General features: G+C 49.0%; 1 protein-coding gene across 7 annotated transcripts in view; it reads right to left on the bottom strand.

The window, feature by feature from the left end:
• The window catches only part of LOC125632890 (uncharacterized), a 79023-nt gene that overhangs the window by 42503 nt on the left and 14239 nt on the right, over positions 1-22281 (bottom strand). For 6 of the 7 annotated variants that reach the window (XR_007355442.2, XM_048841763.2, XM_048841766.2 and 3 more), the window contains exons 3-8: positions 21060-21158; positions 9623-9736; positions 9295-9399; positions 7598-7696; positions 2468-2569; positions 1323-1424 (exon numbers count right to left, since the gene is read on the bottom strand). Coding sequence is in view for 6 of the 7 variants with exons in the window: in XM_048841763.2 (XP_048697720.2) it covers positions 1323-1424; positions 2468-2569; positions 7598-7696; positions 9295-9399; positions 9623-9736; positions 21060-21158 (621 nt within the window). In the remaining variant the exon portion in view is untranslated. Of the gene's footprint in view, positions 1-1322; positions 1470-2467; positions 2570-7597; positions 7697-9294; positions 9400-9622; positions 9737-21059; positions 21159-22281 lie in introns of those variants that run through there. The other variant, XM_048841770.2, reaches the window with a different exon arrangement.

The raw sequence follows: 22281 nt of genomic DNA, 5'->3' as shown, positions 1-22281 counted from the left end.
GCCCCATCTCCCTCTGTCCCTCCAATTTCATCAGTATAGTATTCCTGTACCACAGCTGTCTCCTGCTTTCACCTGTGCACCAGAAACAGGCTCTTTCTGGTGCGCGGGCCCTTCTGGGCAGCTGTCACAATGCACCGGCACTTGTGCTGCTTGTGACTGACATTACAACGAGGGCTGGGCGCCTACAGGCAACATGCTCATCACAGCTACAGTGGACACAGGCAATGTTGAGGATAGAACAGAAAATCAGCCCAAACACTGGCCTCTCCCACATGACACAACAGTGAATCCTCCTCAGCTGGCACTAGGGTAGGGGTGGGCTAACTACGGCGCAGGGACCACATCCGGACCTCTAGACATTTTAATCCGGCCCTCGAGCTCCCACCAGGGAGCGGGGACAGGGGCTTGGCCCACTCCGCGCGGCTCCTGGAAGCAGCGGCATGTCCCCCCTCTGGCACCTATGTGTAGGGGCAGCCAGGGGGGCTCCGCACCCAGGAACCGCGGCCAATGGGAGCTGCAGGGTGGCACCTGCGGACAGAGCAGTGTGCAGAGCAGCCTGGCCAAGACTCCACATAGGAGCCGGAGAAGGGACATGCTGCTGCTTCTGGGAGCTGCTTGAGGTAAGCGCCGCCCGGAGCCTGCATCCCTGAGCCACCTCCGCACCCCAACCCCCTCCCACCCTCTAAACCCCTCAGTCCCAGCCTGGAGCACTGTCCTGCACCCCCAAACCCTCATCCCCAGCCCCACCCCAGAGCCTGCACCCCCAGCCAGGACCCGCACCCCCTCCCTCACCCGAACCCCCAATTTTGTGAGCATTCATGGCCTGCAATACAATTTCCATACCCAGATGTGGCCCTCGGGCCAAAAAAGTTGCCCACCCCTACACTAGGGCTTTTATCCTCTCAATGGGCCACCACCATATGGCAACATGCGCAGCCAGTGTATTACAGTGGAAGTGTCCCCACATCACATTTCCGTGTGGATTCCAGTTAGAGCCTTGCGACCTTTGTGCCCACAACCCAAACGTCTTTGAACAAACCAGTTCCCTGACAAAGAAAGGCACTTGCACTGCCCTGACTGAGAAAGCTGGCTAATTCTCGCCTATTCCTTGGCTTTACACCTCATTTCCCAGCACTGTGTGTGAATAGACATGCTGAGGGTGTGGCGCCAAGCTAAGGCAACAAGGACCTAATTTCCAAGCCAGTTTGGTCTAGCTCAAGATTGTGAGCAGCAACCAAACAGTGGGTACAAGTCGTGGTCCTCTCTGGCCCGTATGCCAAGCTGCTACTCAGAGGAACGTAGACACACCCACACACACTCACCTTAGTGCGAGCTAGCACATTGGAGTGGAACTTCTCCGTCAGCAACTCCACCACATTGGTGTGGCCTCTTTCTGCAGCGATGTGCAAGGGGGACCTGTCCATCTGCAACCATCAAAGAGAGCAGCGTTTCCAGGGAAGCAACTGGAGCTGCCGGCATTTATATGCAAGTGTAATGTGTGCTTGGGAGGGAGAGAGCCTGTGTGCAAACCTAAGCGGAACATACCCTCAGCTGGAACAGATCAACACCTGCCTCTACTACACTTTGTATAGCCAGGGTAAGCCTGGATCTGAAGCTGTGGAAGTTGTGGGGAAGCTGGCATGGCTGCTGTTCTTGGGGTACTTGCTCATTGGCTAGATGACTTCAACCTGCCAAGGGTGTCAACCTATTACCAGCACTACCGCCCACCCAAACGTTTGTTTAAACCACCACAACACAGCTAAACCAAGCAACGTTTGCAGTCAACTGCATGAATGATCAACCAGTTCATTCAACAGCTCGGGCCTCTTTGTCTTCATTGAATTGAATCAGTTAAAAGACAGATCCTTACTGAAGAGGGGAAAGGCTGTTACCCCAGGCTGACTGGAATGGGCCCTTGAAAGACTTTTCTCCCTTACCTTGCCTAGGGCTGCTGCCTGCCTGGATGGATGGGGAAAGGGAGGAGGTCGAACCACATTCACCAGCACCATGAAGTTTAATGAAGGGAGGGAAGTTCCTGGTTTGGACTGTCTGCCTGCTGAGGCAGATGCAGGTTTGAGGGCTTCCAGGCCATTAACACCAGAAACCCTGTAATCAAAGGAGCCCCTCAAGGAATCGTGTAGTGTCCGCCAGTTTCACAGGTATATCACTCCACTAGCTGTCCCAAAATGACTCAAACAGGACTCTCGGGATGCTCTGTAAAGAGTTAATTAGCTCTCTGGCATGTCTAAGTAACCGTGTCTCCGTCTCAGGATGAGCCAATGGCAGTTTACTCTGATGGTGCAGAGCTGCACATTGTATGCTCTGTTGGTTGAAGGTATTGACCCATCCACCCACCCATCTCTTACACCTCTCCGTTTGGTATTGAAGTGCAGAAGAAAAGGACTCGAGATCCCATTAAGCAGTCCCTAAGTCAGCCAGTTCCCACTCCCCGCCCCCTTTTACACACCTTGTCTGCTACGTTAGGATTGGCCTTGCAGTGATGGAAGAACTTCAACAGGGCTTCATCGCCTTCCCACGCAGCGACATGTAGAGGAGTCTGACCTTCATCCTAAAACAAAGAGCGTTAGAAAGTCCTGGCTGTAGTGTAACCAAGCTGCCCAGCGGCTCCGCCATTAGTCCAAGCAAACAACCTACTGGGCAGGAGCATTTGGGTACCTGAGATGGCCACCTTGTGTTGCACTAAAGCATCACTCCTCTGCCCTGAAAGTTTCACCTCCTGGAATGACATCACCTGGTTAACCAATGTCACTGTTCCATGCCTGGAGATAGTGAGGGTGCAGCTTCCTGTAGCGTTGGGGCTGCTGCTGTCTGGAGAGCAGGGTCTGGCCTAAACAAAGCCAGATCAGCTTTCAGAGATGCAGCACTGCTCCAGAACTGGGTAGGCCCAGCTCCTGTAGTTTGCAAACAGAGAACAGGTTTCTAGCAAATGGGAGGTATTTGCAGCTCAGGCAGGACAATCTCTCAGCCCGACATGAGTCTCTTGCGGGGGTCTCTCACCCAAGGCCTACTGAAGCCTATGCAAAAACTCATTGGTTTCAACGAGCTTTGGATCAGGCTTTCAACGAGGGACAGATCAACTCTGAATTATTACTCATCATTTGTATTACTGGAGCACCTAGGAGCCCTAGTCATGGACCAGGACCTCATTATGCTACACACTGTACAAACACAGAACAAGAAGATGGTCCCTGAATAAACCCAACCTACCATGCAACCCAACTCCCATAGTTTCCCTTGGGCAATTTCCCATGTTCTCAATGCCCCGAAAGCCAGTACACTGTGACACTGACAAGAGACCAGTTCCTATTAATTCCTTCCATTGTTTTCCTTTTATTGTATTATGTAAAGAATCTATGACCCTCTGCTGAGGACTTCCTGGGTCATAATTACAGATAGAACTTGGAGCCTTCTGCTCCAAAAGCCCAGATCCCACCACTCCAGCTAAAGCAGACTCTCCTTGAGCAGTAGGCATGCTAGAGCTTCCAGCATACACTTCCATGGACCTCTCCGCTCAGTTACATCTATTCAGAAGCCACCCCAATGAAGTGTGTTTAATTAGGTCACAAGTCCTCAGCTCGGTGGGGAGGTATGTGAACAAGTCTCAGTGGGTCTTGTCCATCCTCCCTTTCTCTATGGCTAGATAAAAGGGGGTCCCCACAACTATTCTGCTGTAACCTGGGGTTGTCTTAGTGTATGTGCCATGTGCCTCAGGTAGCACGTGGCCAGGACTCATCACCGAATTTGGTCCGCTCTCTTTCTTAGCTAACCTGGGGTGCTGGCATGGAACAGTTGAGAACCACCGAACCACGTAACTCTTGTGAAAGTTGTTAGCGCCAACTATTGGGGAAAATATAGAACTGAAAATGGTGCTTGCATTCCTGCCAAAGAGAAACATAACCAGAGACCATGATCAATGGGAGTTGTTCGCCTGGTGGTTGGAACCATTTCTGATTAGTACATTTGTAAACGTGTGATTGCACATTGGAACCTGTCCTTCGAATCAACGTGTTCCTTTTAAAACCAGCCTCCTTACTCTGCTAGACGCTGGAAGGAGAAGGCGGATTTGAACCCGCACGGGCCTTTCAATATATTTCAGCACAAAGCTGACAAGTGCTAGTGCTAAGTCTGTCCTGGTTCTGGAATGCTAGCAGACGAGATTTATCTTGGCATTTTGCCTAATTCACTTAAGGGACTTTTATAAATAACCCAGGACCTTTTGGCCTTGCAGTTCTACAAAACTGCTTTGTTTATTTGACTGTTTAAATTGGTCCTGAAAGTTTTAATGAAAATAAACTTCTTGTCAGAGACCATTTTCTTCTGGGATCCCTGAAAGGACCTCACAAAGGATTGCGCAGCTCTTTGTAACAGGTGTTTTCCTTATTTTTTGCACCTTTGGGTTTATTAGAGAAGAAGACAAGGAAGAGAACAAATAATTTGGGGAAAGGTTATTGGCCCCCAGCTGGTTACACGCTTCCTTTACCCACAGAGCCTGCCTCAATCCCTGACTTTTGTGAACCTGACTAGAGCGATGGACCTCTTTCATTTCTGCTCAGTGACTCTAAGCCCCGCTATGAGAAACTGCCATACTGTTACTGTATGCTACTGTTACTACTGGTAACGACCATAGTTAGACCTTTTCACAATGGTGGTGCTAGAAGGATTCAATCCATAGCGTAGCTAGAGAGACACACACACACAAAGATTGTACAGCGGAAGAACAACAACCCCACCTCTTCAATCATCCCCATTTGCTTACAGACCCTGGAAGCCATATGAAACAGGGGTCCCACAACTTTGAAACCAGGGTCAAAAACTCCAGAGTCCTGTCTACCTTAGTGCTGATGTAACCCTCTGCTGAGGAGAGCTGGTCAGGAATTTTTCATCTAAAAATGCTGATTTGTCAAAACCAAAACTGTTTGTGAAACAGGGTCGGGTTCAACAAATTTCCTGACTTGGAAAAATGTCAAGAAAAATGTTTCCGAGTTATTGAAATATTTAATTTTGACATTTTTCTAAATGGAAAATTCTGTTTCAAAACGACTTTTGGAGAGAAAACGACTTTTTGATTTCTAGTTTAAGCTAATTAGACTGGAGAAAAAGGTGAAAGAAGTCAAAATTGAAATGTTTTGAAATGAAGTGTTTTGAATAACCCAAAATGGAAATAAAAAAAAGCAAGTTTTTTGGTTCATGAACATTTTTGAGATTTTGACTTTTCATCCCAATTCGAAACAGGACAAATTTTGAACTTTCGAAAATATTTGCAGGACGGGAAAACCATGTCCTACCCCTGTGTGCCCGATCCAGAGGATAAGAGTCTGTTACAGCCCCCACTAGGGAGCCTTGCCTCTTCAGCTCAAGCTACAGTTACTCAGGCTTTTAACTCCGGAGGTCACTGGTTCAACCAACCAGTATATCTGCCAACATGGCGGGCATCACACCTACGCTGTTGGTAAGCGATGCTGCAACTGTTCTGTTGCTAATTAACTTGCACCAATGTTCCTAGTGCAGCCATAGCCAGGGAGACTTGAAAATAAGTGTGAAGCAAATTAGTTGAGTATTTAAAGCTGCAAACATTTAACGTCACTAATTTTATGTAGGCACATGATCTCTATCATCATTATTAAATTCATTTTCAGCATGCATGCAGTTAAAGAGTGGATTTTTAAAGGATAATGTAGTGTATCAATGAGCTGGTAAACTTGGCTAGCTGAATACTTCCATGTAGAGGAACTTTTGATTTAAGAAACCTCAAGTTTAAGCTGCAAGTCCAGGAGCCTTCACTGTTTAACAGCTCCTCAGGAGAGAAGGCCAAAAAATTGAAGAACCTTTGGCTTATGCCTTGGATTCAGGAATTTAAACTCCACTGGTGAAGCTACATAGAGCTTGTGAACCCCCCCCACCAAACGCAATAGCTCTGGATTGCTTTGGGTTCAGAGAATTATATATAAACCACCGCCGTCTAGTGCTAGTGCAACATGAAGGTTGAAATATCTAGCAACCACACTGCCGAATAGTATTTTCTATTCCAGTTTTCTTTTTGGAAGGTAAATTTTAAAGTATTATTGACTGTGTTCAATTCAAAGGAAGTGCACAGTGACCAAGATGATGTTGCCGGAGCACACTTAGCCTTGGGAATGCCCTGCCTTGGAACATATTTCTACCTAAATATCAAAGAACATAATTTTGAATTGAATGTAATATTACAACTTGGACAGCATGTGGTGGGGGGAGGTATGGTGAGGACTGACTATTCAGTATATCATACTCAGCATACCGTTTTGATCTTGACCTTTCATTAGATGACTACCAATCTTTCGCCAAAGTCTTCAGTTATCCAAGGTTGTAGGCTATAGAACTGAGCAAATAATTCATAAGTAATGATTTCATCTCAGTGGTAGCTGATGACAGAACAAGGAGTAATGGTCTCAAGTTGCAGTGGGGGAGGTTTAGGTTGGATATTAGGAAAAACTTTTTCACTAGGAGGTTGGTGAAATGCTGGAATGCGTTACCTAGGGAGGTGGTAGAATCTCCTTCCTTAGATATTTTTAAGGTCAGGCTTGACAAAGCCCTGGCTGGGACGATTTAGTTGGGGATTGGTCCTGCTTTGAGCAGGGGGTTGGACTAGATGACCTCCTGAGGTCCCTTCCAACCCTGATATTCTATGATTGACTTCTTGGGCTTTCATTAGCAGATCATGACCTTGAATTTATCCTTTGACTTCCCCCATAGGAATCATTCACAATATTAAACTTTGAAATTCACACACTGTTGGTTTGTTACATAAATCACATGACATTCTTTCTGTTCTGTGATTGGATGACTTATGTAACCAACCAATACTACACAGATTTTGGATATTACAACTAGATCTGGGCAAACAATTTTTTTTGCCTGAAACCTCTTTTCAGTGAAAAATGTGGATTTGGCAACATTGAAACATTTTGTGAATTCATATTGATTTTACTGAATTGTTTCGGTCAAGAATATTCTAAAATAATTAATTTAGACATTTTCAAAATGAAACTTCCATTCTGAGGTTTGAAATTACTTTGTGTTTAAAAATTTCCTTTAATATTCTTAAAGAATCAAAAAAATGTAAAATGGTTGAACTGGAAACTAAATGTTTCCATTTTGTCCAAATGAAATGTTTTGTTTGACCTGAAATAAACTTTTTTTGTTTTGTCTTTTCCATTTGCTGAAACATTTTATTAAAATAGTTTTTGGGTTGACCCAAAACGATTTCCTCCCCCGATTTTTCAGAATGGCCTGTGAACTGAAAAATCGGTTATTCTCACAGCTGTAATTAAAACCAGTCCTAGTTTGAAATTCATTTTTAGCAAATATTCAGGAACTGAGCATAAAACTTGCTTCTTGTGAGGATTCATGCTCGTGAAACCTAATCACTCCAGTATTTGTACAAAGCAAACACGAAGGAGTCACAAAGAGAGAGAAGCAAGATTTGTTTTTACAACTGATCGGCTATCAGGGGACTTTTTCCAGCTGTCTGCTCAGCTCTAATGATAGCAAAGGCCAAACTTGTGCTCACAATACCAAGCTTTGCGTATGTTATACTCACATTCTGGCAATCCACCCCAGCTCCATACTCCACTAGGATTTTGGCAACTTCCACATCTCTTTTCCTGCAGCTTGCATGCAGCACAGTGTCGCCATATCTCTGTAATGAACCAGCATCACTTTGCCTATCAATCAATCTTCAATCATGCAGAAAATGGCGGCTGATCCCCAATAACACAGATATCTCGGGAGCTGTAGAACATATTACTCTGGCTCATTGAATAAAGGCATTGTCGTTTGTATTTTCTGTTGTTAGTCACCCACTATCTGTGCCTAACATTGCTCCCGTCACCCAGGGACAGATTAAGATTTATTGGGGCCCCCTGGGCACAAAGAACATATGGCTCGCCACACCTCCCCTGGGGCCCTGGCCTCTGCTCCTCCAATTCCCCCCAAGGGCCTCCCCTCTGGCCAGGCTGGAAGCCAGAGCTGGGCCATGGTAAGAGATGCCCAGAAAGCCTGGGCCACTGTGAGGAGCCCCCTCCACCTGCCCGGGTGGGGGCCCATGGGCTGCGGCCTGCTCTCGGGCACCCCACCCAGGGAAGTTCTGGGGATCTCAACGGCAGCCCAAGCTCCCTGGGTGGCTCTTACCACAGCCTAGCTCTGGCTTCCAGCCTGGCCAGAGAGTGGGGCCTCGGGGGGAAGAGGAGGAGCACGGATGGAGCCACAGTCCCAGTGATGGTGGCCCTCCCCCCTTGTACACACGTTCTGGCACTCCTGGGGCCCCCAAATTGGCTGGAGCCCCTGGGCACAGGCCTATTCATCTGCCACTGCTGCCACCACTGCACAGATGTTCAGGGTTTCCCTTTGGAGAACTGCTTAGTACCCGTTGCAGAATACTGAAGGGTTACCTTGCTCTGGGCGTTCGAAGGGCCCAGCTCTGACTCAAGAGGACAGGCATTGTGCAAGCTTCATGTACACACAGCTCTACCAATGCATCTCATTCCTAGCTTGCAACACCCCCACCCCCAGCTACTCCAGAGGGCCCCCTCACACAGCCCTGCCTGACCGCAAGTCATCTGCTGTTCCATTTCCATCCCCCCATCACAGCTCTACCCAGGCGGATCAACCCCGGCCTACAATGCCAGACCTGGGGTACTCTGACACCAAGGCAGCTAATGGAAGTGCTACATTGGGAGACTTTTCTGAACGGTTTTCTTTCTGCTCTTCATTGTATTGTTTTAACGCACAGTAGAAAAGAACATTTATTTTTTTCCCTATTAACCCCCTACATTTTCTATTCGGCAAACACCAATTTCCTCCCCTCCCCTCCGCCCGCCTGAATGGGGCCTGAAATGGACACAAGCTATTTTCCCTGTCTGCTCGCCTGTCTGCCCACAGCATAGATGTTAACGGATTCTTCAGAACCAGCAGAGGAGGCCCCAAGAGCAGGAAACAAACAGGCACCAAATCTGCAGAGGGGTTTAATTCCTCTGACAGAGTGTAAGCACCAGCTGGTGTAAATCAGCATAGCTCTATTGATGTCAATGGAGCTACATCGATTTCCACCAGCTGAGGCTCTGTGTGTCCATCGGAAGGCCGGAGGGGGGCATATGGGGAGTGAGTGGGTAGGACTCAGGCTAGCTCTTAGATAGAGTTTGATCTCTCCAGCCCCTGGTGATGCAGCAGTGGGGAAGACACAAAACCAACGGAGGATGTGCTGCGGTGTCAGCGGTGGGGTGGGCGTGTGTCCCCTACCTTTTCCCGTGCGCTCAGCTGGGCCTCGGCGTGCGTGGAAAGCAGTTCCTTACAGACTCCCAGCTTCCCAGCTTCCACGGCAAGAAAGAGAGGAGAGCGGCCGTCCTGCGGAGAGGGCAGAAAGAAACCAAAGCCTTGGCGGGGCTGGTGACGCCTTTCATGCAGCACCCCTGGGGAACGTGGGCCTCAGGCATGGAGATGGAGACACACGTTTCAGGTTGCCCTGTAGCCCATGGCGTTCACTTAGTGCCACGTCTGGCCTCCAAGCTGGGCCCGTGTTACAAGAATTCACTACCCCCGTCACATACAGGGAAAGGGCCCTGCTCACCTGGTCTTGGCTCAGTCTAGCATCTTTGTGAGAAGCCTTCAGCAGCATCTGCATCACACCGACAGCCCCAGTGGGACGGAGGGCTGCGTAATGAAGTGGCAACTGCTCCTTGGGCTGCAATGGGGAAGGAAGGCAAGGGGCAGATTTAGACTAACATCCTGAGGGGGCAGAGGCTGCGGATTTCTCCTTTAATCTCTTCTTCACCTGAAAAGCCTGACGCACACCTCTGGGGCCACAGAAATAACAACGGATGCTGGTGCTGAAAGGGGCCGAGGGGCAGCTCTCTTATTGCAGAACAAAGCTGCCTCTCCCTAGGGACGGCACTCCAGTTATGCAGTCTGCCTTGGGTGCAGCTGAGCAATTCACTCACCGAGCAAGAGACCGCACCAGGGAATGAGTCATCGGGGTAACAGTGAACAGCCAGAGCCACTTTCCAGGGGAGCTGCTAAGGTGTTCTCACAAGGGGCTTCAGATCCATAGTGACTGTTGTAAAGGATGCTTGGCCGGCTACGATCCTAGCATGGCACTGGGCTATGGAGGGAGGTGAGTGCTAGATATGGAGTCCTTCCCCCTCCCCTACTGCTCTGGCTTTCTTGGGTTGTTTGAGGTGTAGAACCACTATACGGACATGCCCTGCTCAGGGTAGCGAGGTAGCACAGTGTGTTGTAGTGAGGGGCAGTTGGACGTAAGAAAACCACTTTGCCTCCTATAGCATCCCTGGATGTCAAAGTGCTTAAGCCACACAACAACCTCGGGAGATAGGCCAGAGATCATGATTCACATGATTGGTGATTCACATGGAGCCTGATACTCAGCCCAACATCTTCCCATTGATTCCAATGGGCTTTGGAGTAGTGCCTTCCAGACAAAGGGTCTCAAAGCACTCTAAACACTGATCAGAGCCCGCGTATGAGTATATATGGGCTAGACAGCTGCCTATAGGCTGGAACCACCCAGTATCGCCAATCTGGAGCTGTGGAGGGGAAGAGAAGATACGTGCAGAGTGGAAACTACAGGGGAGTTGTAGGCAGCATGAATACCATGCTTGAGCTGGACACTGGAGCTAACAACTCTACACAAAGCACAAGGGGACCCCTTGATGGCCAGGGGGCAGGACCTCTGTGTTAGGTCTCACCCACAAGATGCAGGTGCTTTATACAGAGAAGCACACGCTCCAGCATGCTTCCAACATGCACAGCCGCTCTGCAAGCTGCAGGCAGAGCGTCTGGCTTTCTGCAGTCGCAAAGTCGGCTCACTGCTGCAAAATCTAAGCTTTCAGTTACAACACAACCCCATTTCTAGCCCTTCGGGCTCCGAATTAACCCTTCATGTGTCAGCTGATGCAGTGCCCTGTCCCAAGCCTGCAAATGTGCATGAAGCAATAACTTGGAGGGGTGTGAATTGCGACCCTTCATCTGATATGACTGACACTGAAGCCTACCAGTGACAATTCAAATAGCAACATGATTAAACTAGTTTTATTTATGCACCGGTATTGGATGCAGGACCAAAGGCTGGGTTGAATACTGGAGTGGGGCAGATGGCTGAGGTCAAAGTTGGAAATTCGAAATTCAAGCCCTAGTCCACAAAAATCTGAGTCACCTCCAACTCTCCACACGGGGAGGGAAAGAAAAGCTGTGTCATCTCCAGAGTGCCAAAGCCCTCCGCTGCATCTAGGTGCCAAGTAACCTCCCATGCCGTCCCAGCTGCCACCCTGCCAGCTAGACCCCGGGTGGTCGTCATCTTCTTCCTTGCCACTTCCCTGTTCGAGGTCGGTGACTTTTATAGCCTTCTTTCAATACTCATCATCATACACCAGGCTGCTGTGTTGATTGATCTCTTGGAGGTCCGCTGATCCATGTACCGAGTCTTTGGTTCCCCCTCTTGGTCACCTTCTGTCCACAACTATTGCAAGAGCCATCCTACCAATACATCTCTCAGCTCTCTGCTAGATATGCCCACAGCAGTGTAGCCTAGCCTCCCTCCACTTGTCTGCAACTGGAGCAACCCACATTAGGCCCCTTACAACCTACCAAGGAGTGTCCAAATACTTTACCACCTCAACATCTTCATTTCCATGGTGGCGACCATACCGATTTGCTTCCCTGTGGCTGGCCCTCATTCTGTCCCATACATTAAGATGGGTTGAATTACAGTTTTAGACACTCTACCTTTCATCTTTATTGGCATCTTTTTGTCCCAGACAACCGGGGTCATGCTCCTGCCATTTGCACCTGGCAAGGTTAGTACAATACCGGACATCACTCAAAATGGCACCATCATCAGCAACCACTGAGCCTCGGTATTTATGTTCCTCTAAGCCCACTCCAAACGATGTTGCTGCAGTTTAAAGTCAGCTTGCAGGGTCTCACGATCTACTGCACAGATCACTAAATCATCAGCCAACCGTGTGTTCCAAGGCAACTCTCCCCATGCACTCTCACTTATCACAGCCACGACAACTGCAAACAAAAAGGGGCTCAATGCTGAACCCGGATGTAGGCCAACATCGACTGGAAATTCTCGACTGGAGCCCCAGGTAGTTTTGACGACAGTAGTCACTCCATCATACGTATCCTGGAGAAGATGGACATATCCTTCTGGCACACCTCTCTGCCACAGACACCTTGGGACGTAAGCCTGCGTCTTCTCCAGGTCCACAAAGACCATGTCCAGTTGCCATCTTTTTTTCACTGAACTTCTCCATGAGGATTCATCGCATCAGTGGCATCAGTCGTGCTCCTTCCCAGCATGAATCCATACTGGCCCTGCCAAATTCCAACCATTTAACAGAGACACTTTTCGTAATCATCTCCCTTACTTTCATAGCACGTGACTTCAGCTTAATTGGGCCATAATTAGCACTCAGTGTAACATTGCCTTTATGTTTAACTATAAGCACCACAAAGCTTTTATGTCATTCATCCGGCATTTTCCCTTTCTTCAGAATAACATTAAACCAACCTGTAAGATACCTGATACCTTCCCACTGATGACACTGCATCTCCCTGTACTTTGTCTGGCCCATGTACCTTCTCCCTCTGCAATCTCTTCCTCTCGAATGCAATCTATTATGCCCCAGAGTTTAGTGGACATGTCTTAATTCCTCCACTGAGTTCTCCTCATCCATCATTCTTTCAAAATGATCACTGCAAACTTCATTGATGGAGCCACTGTTCATTTGCAATAGACCATGTTCATTTCTAACAGAATGCAGGCAGCTAGAACGCGGGCAACCCAGTGATATCATTTGCTTTCGCAGCGAATAGGACAGAAGATGCCCATGCAAATGTCTTGGCCCAAGATTTTTCACTTAACTCATTCAGTTACCACTACAGCCCTCTCTCAGGCATGGCTTGCTGGGCCCTGCCTTATGCATTAGCATTTCCCAAGGAGATATCCTAAATGGAACAAAGGTGAACACTCAAACTGAATCTTAAAGGCACCCCTGCATTCCCTGGGAATTTGAATGCTGTTTCCCCACTTCCCTTTGTTGCTGCTCCAAGTGTGGGGTAAGGGCAGAGGGCCCAACAACAATGGCTCAGAAAGGCAGTGGGGGGTGACCTCCATAGAACAGGATTAGCGCTGTGTGGGTAGCCTGCCTTCCTCCTGTCATTCACAGCCACCATTCAGATGTGCCAGCTGGCAGGTGCCAACACTCAGCACAGCCCTTTATCATGCTGGACTGCTTTCCCTGCTCCCCTCGCTGGCTCTTGTTCATGGAAAGGGGCCAGAATTTAACCCCTGCATGAGGAGATGTCCCTACTAAAGAGCCGCCTGGACCTCTGCTGGAGTCCTGAATGGAGGCCTCTTTCCCAGTGAGCCCCTCACTCTCACACAGTGTCCTGGGCTCAGCACAAGAGCAGGTGATGCCCTCCAAAACTGTTCAGTGGATTTAACCCAATGGGACCCAGGGCACAATAAATACCCCTGGGAGTGCTGCACCACACCACCGGCACCTGCTTCTCACAGAGCCCTTAGTGAGGAGGCTACAGGTGTGGGAGGCAGGACCAGTGGGGCCCATTACTCCTGCCGCCCATAAGGAGGGCAGTACTAAAGCCACTGATGAGCATCCTTTAGGCCAGATCCTCCCACCCATCCAGCTGTTGGAAAAGAAGCTAGAAAAATGAAGGAAAACCCAGACCTCAGGCAAGGATCAACATCACGCTGAGATGTTGTTTAAGGTACAGTCATGCTTTGCCCCGATGATTTCTTTAAGCCAGGTTGCTAACCCTCACTCCATTTGGTGCCCCGAAAACACACTTCGATTCAGACCTGGGATTGGGAAGGGTCAGAAAATGCACCCTTAGGGAGTGCTCTGTTCATTATCTTTATCTAACAAGAGCGAAGCTAGATTGCTAAGGCTTCGTCTACACACACAAGTTTTCCCAGTATAGTTCTGTTGGTTAGGGGTGTGATATCTTACTGATAGATTTATGCAGGTAAAAGCTGTAGTATAGACCAGGTTACACCAGTATAAAGGTGACAGTGATTTCCCTTCCTGTACGGGAACAGCTATATATCTAAGCAGTTTTATACTGATATAACTGTCCACACTGGGGTATGGTGTTTGTGCATCTTTAATGGTACTGCTATAGTTAAAGCAATAGGACTTTCTAGTGTAGACAAGCCTGAAGGCATCTGTCTGGTATTTAAGCTCCTTCCCCTCACAAAGCCCTTGCCAAATCCATCCCTCATTTCTTTTCAGTCCTTCAGGGGACAAAGAGCACAGCTGAATTCAGCTCAGCGAGGGCAGGCTGCCGGTGTGAAGTGGAAGAGCAAGGCCTGCTGCTGGCACCCTTCCAGAACCAGGGTATTGACACAAGGACTCCCTGGGAGTGGGGAGAAGAATCCCGCCTGTTACCGCCACAACTCCTGCTCCCACTCACTGCCCAGTTCATCGGGAGCCCATTCTTCGCTTATGCCCGGCGTTAACCTCAGACGCTGGCCCTGGGACGAGGGACACAAGGTTCCAAACAGCAGCCCCTTGCTCCAGACCTGTCTGCTGTCTTTTCACAGGGCTGCCACAGGCCACCACGCTGCCGAACATCAGTGGCAATGCCCGATTAACTAGACATGGGAGAAAGCAGCAGGGGAGTTCTTTCTCCTGAGGTAGGATGGGAAATCTGCCCAAACAATGGCTCCATTATGCATAGTTGTCTACCCCTCTGAATGGGCAGCTCGGGGACAAAGGCGCTGTTAATAAGAGAAAGAGGAGTTTTGTTTCCCTAAAGACACATTTGGATATGGGGGGAAGGGTACCTGTGCGGTGGCCCATGAGAAATGAAAGTTGGTCTCAGTCCCTGAGGGGGAAAGGTCTTGGTCCCAAGTGGCACTGCCAGCGAGCAGCCAGAGCCAAGCACTGAAAGGAAATGAGCCTGAACGGCTCTCGAACGCTGCCCGTGGATCAAGGCAGGACAGAGCCGGGGAAGCCGGCCTTGCTGCTGCCCCTGTCCTGTTGATAAATGATGTCAGCTGGCAGGATTACCAACCCAGCACCTACTTCACTCACAAAGATCCACACTGGGGGCTATTCACAGACCATGTTGAAGCAGGGTTCTCCCAGCGATTACCTGGCCCTACACAAAATGGCACATGGTGTTCCACTGAGATCCCTCCTTGCCCATGACCACAACACATGCATGTGTCTGTGTTCCCCACTGCAACCATCGTGGCTGCCTGGGATTCACCTTCCCCATTCTCTCCTCTGCTGACACCATCCCAGGCACCCACAGAGTAAGAACTTAGGACCTTAGGCTGAAGTGAACAGCAGCACTCAATGGAAGAGGAATTCAGTTTCTCCCATCTCACTGGCACCGGGTTGGAGGTGACCCTGGATGGGGTCTCTCTCTTCAGAATAGGCACAACATGGGTTTGAGCCTGTGCAGATTCTCTAAGCCAAGATACCTCAGCCCTGGCCTGGAGGGCAGGGTAGGTCAGCCTCCATGGTCTTTGCTAAGAGCACCAACAAGGGAACCAGCGGTGGTAGCTTGGAAGAGGACTAAGGCCTCCATGAAGTCCACTAGGGACATGGCTATTGCTATGGATTTTACATGGAAGATGCTTGGATACTGTGGTGATGGGCAGCAGTATAAAACACTGCGGCACACGAATGAATAGACAGATTGACGGACCTCCCAGGTCAATTAACACAAGTGAGAGGACAAACAGCAGCTGGTTACAACTTTTGGTCCCCACAGGCTTAGTGATCTGGATTCAGGTCTCTGAGCTCTGCAAGGCTGTTGTTTGTAAATGTAAGGGACGTAGCCCAGCACAGCAGAGTGAGGCACGGCTCAAGGCTGGGCTGGACGCTCATCTCCCCCTCCTTCATTCCCACTCCCTTCCCTAAAAGTAAGGGTCACAAATAAATGGAGGGAGAGGCAGAGACCCCAGTCACATTTCCCCCCTTCCCACCTCCAGTGGTAGTAACCCAATGCCACAATGGATCCTCGGCTCAGGGAAAAGCACCTCCTTCTGGATCACCAGCCCCACTTCCTGCAGTGCCTGGAAGGTCCTCCATCTGCATCCTGACCAGGGCTAACAGTGCTCAGCACGAGATGTTAGGAATAAGCTAACTGTTACTCACCCGGGGGGCATAAAAGCATATTATATTGAGGTGTTCATTGACTTTTTTTATGCACCCAGCACCAAGGCACATGAATGCCTAACAGCTTGTAGACATCAATGAACTAATGCAAACTGCCTGTACCAGGTAACCCATCCAGCCTACAGCTCTCTCTGTGCTGTGAATAAATAACTCAGCAATGGTCCACCCCTGGTGTCTCTCGGGCTGCACCGCTGAAGGTCAGGAAAGTTGTTTCCCTTTCATTATTGTCATCCTCGCTGGCTGGCTAAGCTCACAAAACCGAGCAGGGGAATGCAGGTTCAGGGTAAGAACAGACTTCACATAGGAAACCAGAGGAGCTCTCTCAGGAATGCAGGCAAGTGGCCAGCTCTGGGATCCAGGCTGCACAAAGCAGGCTGCAGCTCATTTTGTGCTTTACAGAGAAGGGAGGAACCCTCATGAAAAGGCACTAGGTATCTCTCATGCTCTCTCCAGCGTTAGGAACTGGGTCCTCCTCCCCCGTCCCACTTGAGAGAAGCATCCTGGGACCCTCTGTGTTATTGAGCTAATCACTGTTCTAATCACAGACAGCTGGGATGTGTAGGCTTTGAACTCACTCCCGTTCAGCAAAGGCAACAGAGCAGGGGGCTGTCGGCCATGTGTCGGCTGGAGAGCAGGAAGAAAGTCCTCTGCTCCACTGGGAGTTACAGGGGGGCTTCAAGAAGAACAACAAACGTGGCTCTTGGCCTTCTAGCCTCAACCAGAGAGTCCCAGCTGAGCATCCTAAACAAACCAAAAGTACGGGCTCCCTTCTCCCCTTATGTATCAACTCTCCCCCTCCAAGTGAGCCCAAGGAAGAGAAGAGCTCTTGTTGTTTACAATTAAAGGGAGTGATAAGAAAGAAGGATCCATGTGTGGCCAGGAAAGATGCAGAATTCAGCCCTCAGGTTATGCTGTTTTATGAATTCCTTTAAGGACACATGCTCGAGGGAGGTTTGAAACCTATTCGTCTGGTGTTGCAGTGTCCAAGAGACAGCCTTTGTCCTTACCCTTTGTGGTAGACTCACTAGCAATCCAATCTATGCATCAGATATTTACAGAGAGCCAATCACTGTCATAATCTACACAGAGCTGGGATACCACAAGGTGGAAAGAGAAAGCAAAATCCATCCTAGTTTGTATCTGAAGCCTTAGGGAGGGCTGGGAAAGGAAGAGCTGGCTGGAAAGCAGAATTTCTGTCCCACAAAAAATTCCAACATTAAAAAAAAAAAATCATCCGGAATGGGGATGAAAAGTCAAAATTCCAAATATTTTGAAGAAAAAAAAATGCCAAAAAAATTTCAGTTCACAAACATCAAAACATTTCATCTCAATAATGTCAAAACAATACAAAATATTATACATGTAACATTGAAATATAATGTAATATAGAAGTCTGCATAAAATGTTTTCACATTATCAAAATAGAACAAAGTTCAAATGAATCATTTCCAATTTTTCAGTCATAGTGGAAATTGATACCTTCCCATGAAAAGTTGAGATTTTGACAAAATTACATTTTCTGACAGAAAATTCTTCCATCAAAAATGTTTCAACCAGCTCTAGACGAGGGTTCTGGAGGTTTCAGAAGTTCTCTTTGTTCATGTCCAGCCCACCGATGAGTCCTCAAAAGGGAGAATAGTTCTTTCCACGGTGCGTGAAACCCAGGCTACCATCGACTCGGGGTTAGGCCCACTCTGCAGTCTGAGGTGTGATAGCAGCGTGGAGAGACACAGGGCCGGATTTAGGGGCAGACGACCCAGGTGACCGCCTGGGGTGCCAGACTTGGGGGGCCTGGGCTCAGGGTGCTGAAAGATGTTCAGAAGTTCAACAAATGGAGGAGGGGCGCCAGAGACGCTCCTTGCCTCAGGTGCCATTTGGTCTAGGGCCGGCCCTGGATAGACATACCCACTCTAGCAGCGGGGTGACGCGGGATTCAGCGTGGGCTGTACAAGCCCTTTGGGGACCCCAGACACAGATTTGAGTGGCTAACCTGTGCTGAAGCCCAGGGCCTGTGTTTTAACTGCTATTACTAGCCCAGGGGAAGCTAACGCCAGGGCATCTACCTGTGCTGCACTCACACTTCAGTTTGCCGAGTAGACAAACCTTGGGACATATCCACAGGGACAGCCCTAAGCACAGGACTAACATGAAAGGGAGAACACTAGGAACCATTGAACAGAGCCAACAGAAGTGTCCAGTCTCCTGGAGAAAACTGAACTAGCCAGAGCGCTGCAGGTGGATCGTAACACGGAGGAGAGAAGAGGCGGGACAGACTAGGTGGGCCAGAGAAAGGAAACTTGGAAACGAGGCAGATGGCTCAGAAATCAGCAGGCAGAAAAGAAGTGGCTGAAGTCAATGTTCACCACTGGATGAGGATCGGGATTATCAGGACTGATGGAAGAGTAAACGTCAGCGGGCAGCCACCATCTCAGTGAGTAGAAGAGCAGCTGGTGGCAGTTCCTGAAGGAGTTTCATTAAGGACGGAAGCTGATAACTGTGGGGTTGGCACAATGTTCTTCCATCTATTGGACACTGAAAACACTCACCGAGATAGCTATAGCCAGTGGCCAGCATGTGCCAAGAGTGCCTGATAAATAGCTCAGTGCTCCGGGGTTAGGACTTGTTGTCCATTGAAGAAATGGGGGAACTTCTGTCTCTTTAAGGAGAGCACAGGTGCTAGAGAGGGACTTCTGGCTGACCTCCCTCTGGGACCCTTCTGCATGCATTGGGTCTGGCTTTATGCATGTATTATGGAAACTCCCATAGGTCTCCTGGTTGCATGAATTCTAAAGCACTTCAGCTCGCTGCAGGTAGATATGGCAAATACAGAGACACAAACTGGGCCAGAGGGAGGTCTGACAGGAGATGCGGGAGTGGTGCTTGAGTTTATTTTGTCTGTAGGCCAGTTACCAAGAGACGTGGAGTCTGTCTTCCCAGTACACCTCTTGATTTCCACTTGCATTTTTTTTTCTCTATGTACTCCCCGTGCTTCCTGTTTCCCCATTGCCAGAACCCCTGGCATGCAGACCTCAGGCAAATCCCATTCCCCACGGCTGGAACTGCCTCCCAGCCCAGTAACTGCAATGTACTCCTGTGTCTTTTGCCTAGTCTGCAACTAGGAGGAGGGGCAGCAAGTGAAGCACCAGGAAGCCAGAGCAGACAGAAGGGTGAGATAAGCAGGCTGGGAGAAGGAGTGAATGAGTGCTGAGGAGGGAAAGGCAGTCTTCAGAGGAGGGAAGGAGGGCTGGCCAGTTCTCTTGCCTCTGCGCTCAGGGCTTAAAGAGCCATGATATCAGATTAATTCCCAGTACAGCAGTCAGTACTAGGGCAACAAAAATAATTAGGGGTCTGGAACACATGACTTATGAGGAGAGGCTGAGGGAACTGGGATTGTTTAGTCTGCAGAAGAGAAGAATGAGGGGGGATTTGATAGCTGCTTTCAACTACCTGAGAGGTGGTTCCAGAGAGGATGGTTCTAGACTATTCTCAGTGGTAGAAGAGGACAGGACAAGGAGTAATGGTCTCAAGTTGCAGTGGAGGAGGTTTAGGTTGGATATTAGGAAAAACTTTTTCACTAGGAGGGTGGTGAAGCACTGGAATGTGTTACCTAGGGAGGTGGTAGAATCTCCTTCCTTAGAAGTTTTTAAGGTCAGGCTTGACAAAGCCCTGGCTGGGATGATTTAATTGGGGATTGGTCCTGCTTTGAGCAGGGGGTTGGACTAGATGACCTCCCGAGGTCCCTTCCAACCCTGATATTCTATGAGAGGCCCTGGCTATTATCTAGTAGGTGTATTTTTCTCTGAGTCATCTCACGCTCACCCAGAGACAGGGCAAGAGAGACCTTGTAAATCAGAGGTTGAGCAGAACATCCCTGGGCTGTTTAAGACCTGAGCCAATTTTACAGGTTTCTTTTTTAATGTATATAGTACCACAGAGCTTTATGGGGGCCAACGAAATGATTGCCTGGAAACAGCACAGTGCACAAAGGAATGGTAGAAAAGAACATCTCTGGGCTGCATCTGGAACACCCCTGACCGCGCTGCCAAAGGGAAGGTAACAGAGCAGAAAAGCATTTCCCTGCCTTCACAGCTGACAGCAGACGCAATCGAGGAGGAAAGCACACGTCATCTGGAAGCTGGAATGCCGTCCATGCAAACAGCCGCCTGCACACAAGAGTCATTTTTCTTAGATGTGTTTCCCCTCTTGTTGGAGTGGAAAAAATTCCCCTGCATTCAGGTGGACAGATGCTCGGCCCACCAGGCCAGCCTTGGGCGAAAGGAGAGCACTAATCGGTTCCAACTGAGCAATGGCTGAATGCTTGGGGACGGGTGAGGACTGAATACTGGGGAGAAAAAGGGGTGGGCAAGAAGTTCTCAATCTTGAGGTCTATTTGGTTGTGAAATGGTCCCCGCTAGGGAAGTGACAGGAACCCCGTTGCTTGGGACAGTTGAAACAGCCTGGAGAATACCCTTTAGGGAAGAAGCCTGGACGGAAGAGAATGTGGACTAAAGCAGGAATTCCCCATGTATTTCACAGAGTGGATCACAGCTTCTCTGGGATCCACAGTGGGAGATGCTATAGAAGGGCAAAGTGGTTCCAGTGTATTAACAGTGATCAGCATAGTAGCAATGCAGCAGACTCGCTCCAAGTCTAACGTGCCATGGGTACTTTGTTTTGCCAATATCAGCTTTTAAACGAATGGTGGCAGTGGGGCAAGAGCCAGTCCCAGGCGCGGCCCTGTTCAGAATTACCATTCGGCTGAAGAAACGGAAGAGGAGACTTCAAGGGCAATGACGCTCCCCCCTACCATGCCCCCATATGTGCACATACCCCTCCGGGGACATTGGGATCTGCCTTTCCAGCCAGCAGCAGTCGGATGATCTCCTCCTTCGAGTGGGCAGCAGCCACATGTAAAGCATTTCGGCCATTCTGGAAGGGGTCAGAGAAAGAGCAGTTAGCAACACGCCTTCAAAACCTCAGCAGCAGCTATAGCCAGCACAGTTTCAACTACTCAGTCCTGCAGGGATGGGTTTCCTCTCTCAACCAGATGGGCAGCCCACCAGAATGAAGAGCTCTGTTTAGCCATGGAGAAGGCCCAGGATAGAGACATCTTTCCTACCCAGCTCTGCTAACCTGCCTCAACACTGGCCTGGAAGGACCATCTGTCAGGCTGTGAATGGTCTCTTGCAACATATGTTAACTCCTTATGCTTAAGTCTGTTCCACCTTGTGTTTAGCTGTGAAACCTTCCCCAGACCTGAAGAAGAGCTCTGTGTAGCTTGAAAGCTGGTCCCTCTCACCAATCGAAGTTGGTCCAATCACAGATATTCCCTCACCCACCTTGACTGTCTCTCTAGGCATTTATGCCATAGTAATCACTGGGCTATCTGAGCACCTGACATTGTACCTAAGGAAGGAAGGGTAATTTAGTCTCCACCCCTGTGCTGGGAGGACAAGTATTGACGTCTCTAACAATTAGGGGGCCAGTGGAGGATCACAAATTGTGCGGTGGGGACACAGCTCAACAGGGAATAAGACAGAGAGCTCCAAGCTCAAACCGTTGGCAGATGGAAACTACTTTGGGTCAGTTCTGACCTGGGACAGATTTCAACCACCTAGAGGCTGAAGCCCTGAGCCCTGCTTACAAAACAGCAACCTGCCGTGCATGCTTACTGAGAGCCTTCCAGTTTTCACAGCCATCACTAGAACTGCATTAAAACCCTACGTTACAGGTCCGGGAACTCTCTACAGTGGTTTAGCCAGCCAAGCATCTCAGTTGTTAACACTGATATCAGACTCCCAGATATATTAGTTCCATAACTGGCAATTCTACCAATAGAGTTGATGCCAATCAATGTCCTGAATACAATGCCCTCCCCCCACAACAAAACAGCAAAGACCCAGTAAGTAGGCGATCCAACCCACAATCTCTCCACATGGGATGATTTAGTAATCACCAATCACAGCTATTGCTACTAAAAATAATCAGCTGGTGGCCAACCAGCTAACAGAGGGAAAAATCTCTCTGGTGGAAAACTATATCAGGAACTGAG

The sequence above is a fragment of the Caretta caretta genome, chromosome 2 (genome assembly GCF_965140235.1).
Source record: "Caretta caretta isolate rCarCar2 chromosome 2, rCarCar1.hap1, whole genome shotgun sequence".
NCBI classification, from domain to species: Eukaryota; Metazoa; Chordata; order Testudines; family Cheloniidae; genus Caretta; species Caretta caretta.
The sequence above is the reverse complement of the archived record's forward strand: the minus strand, read 5'-3'. Positions and strand labels throughout refer to the sequence as shown.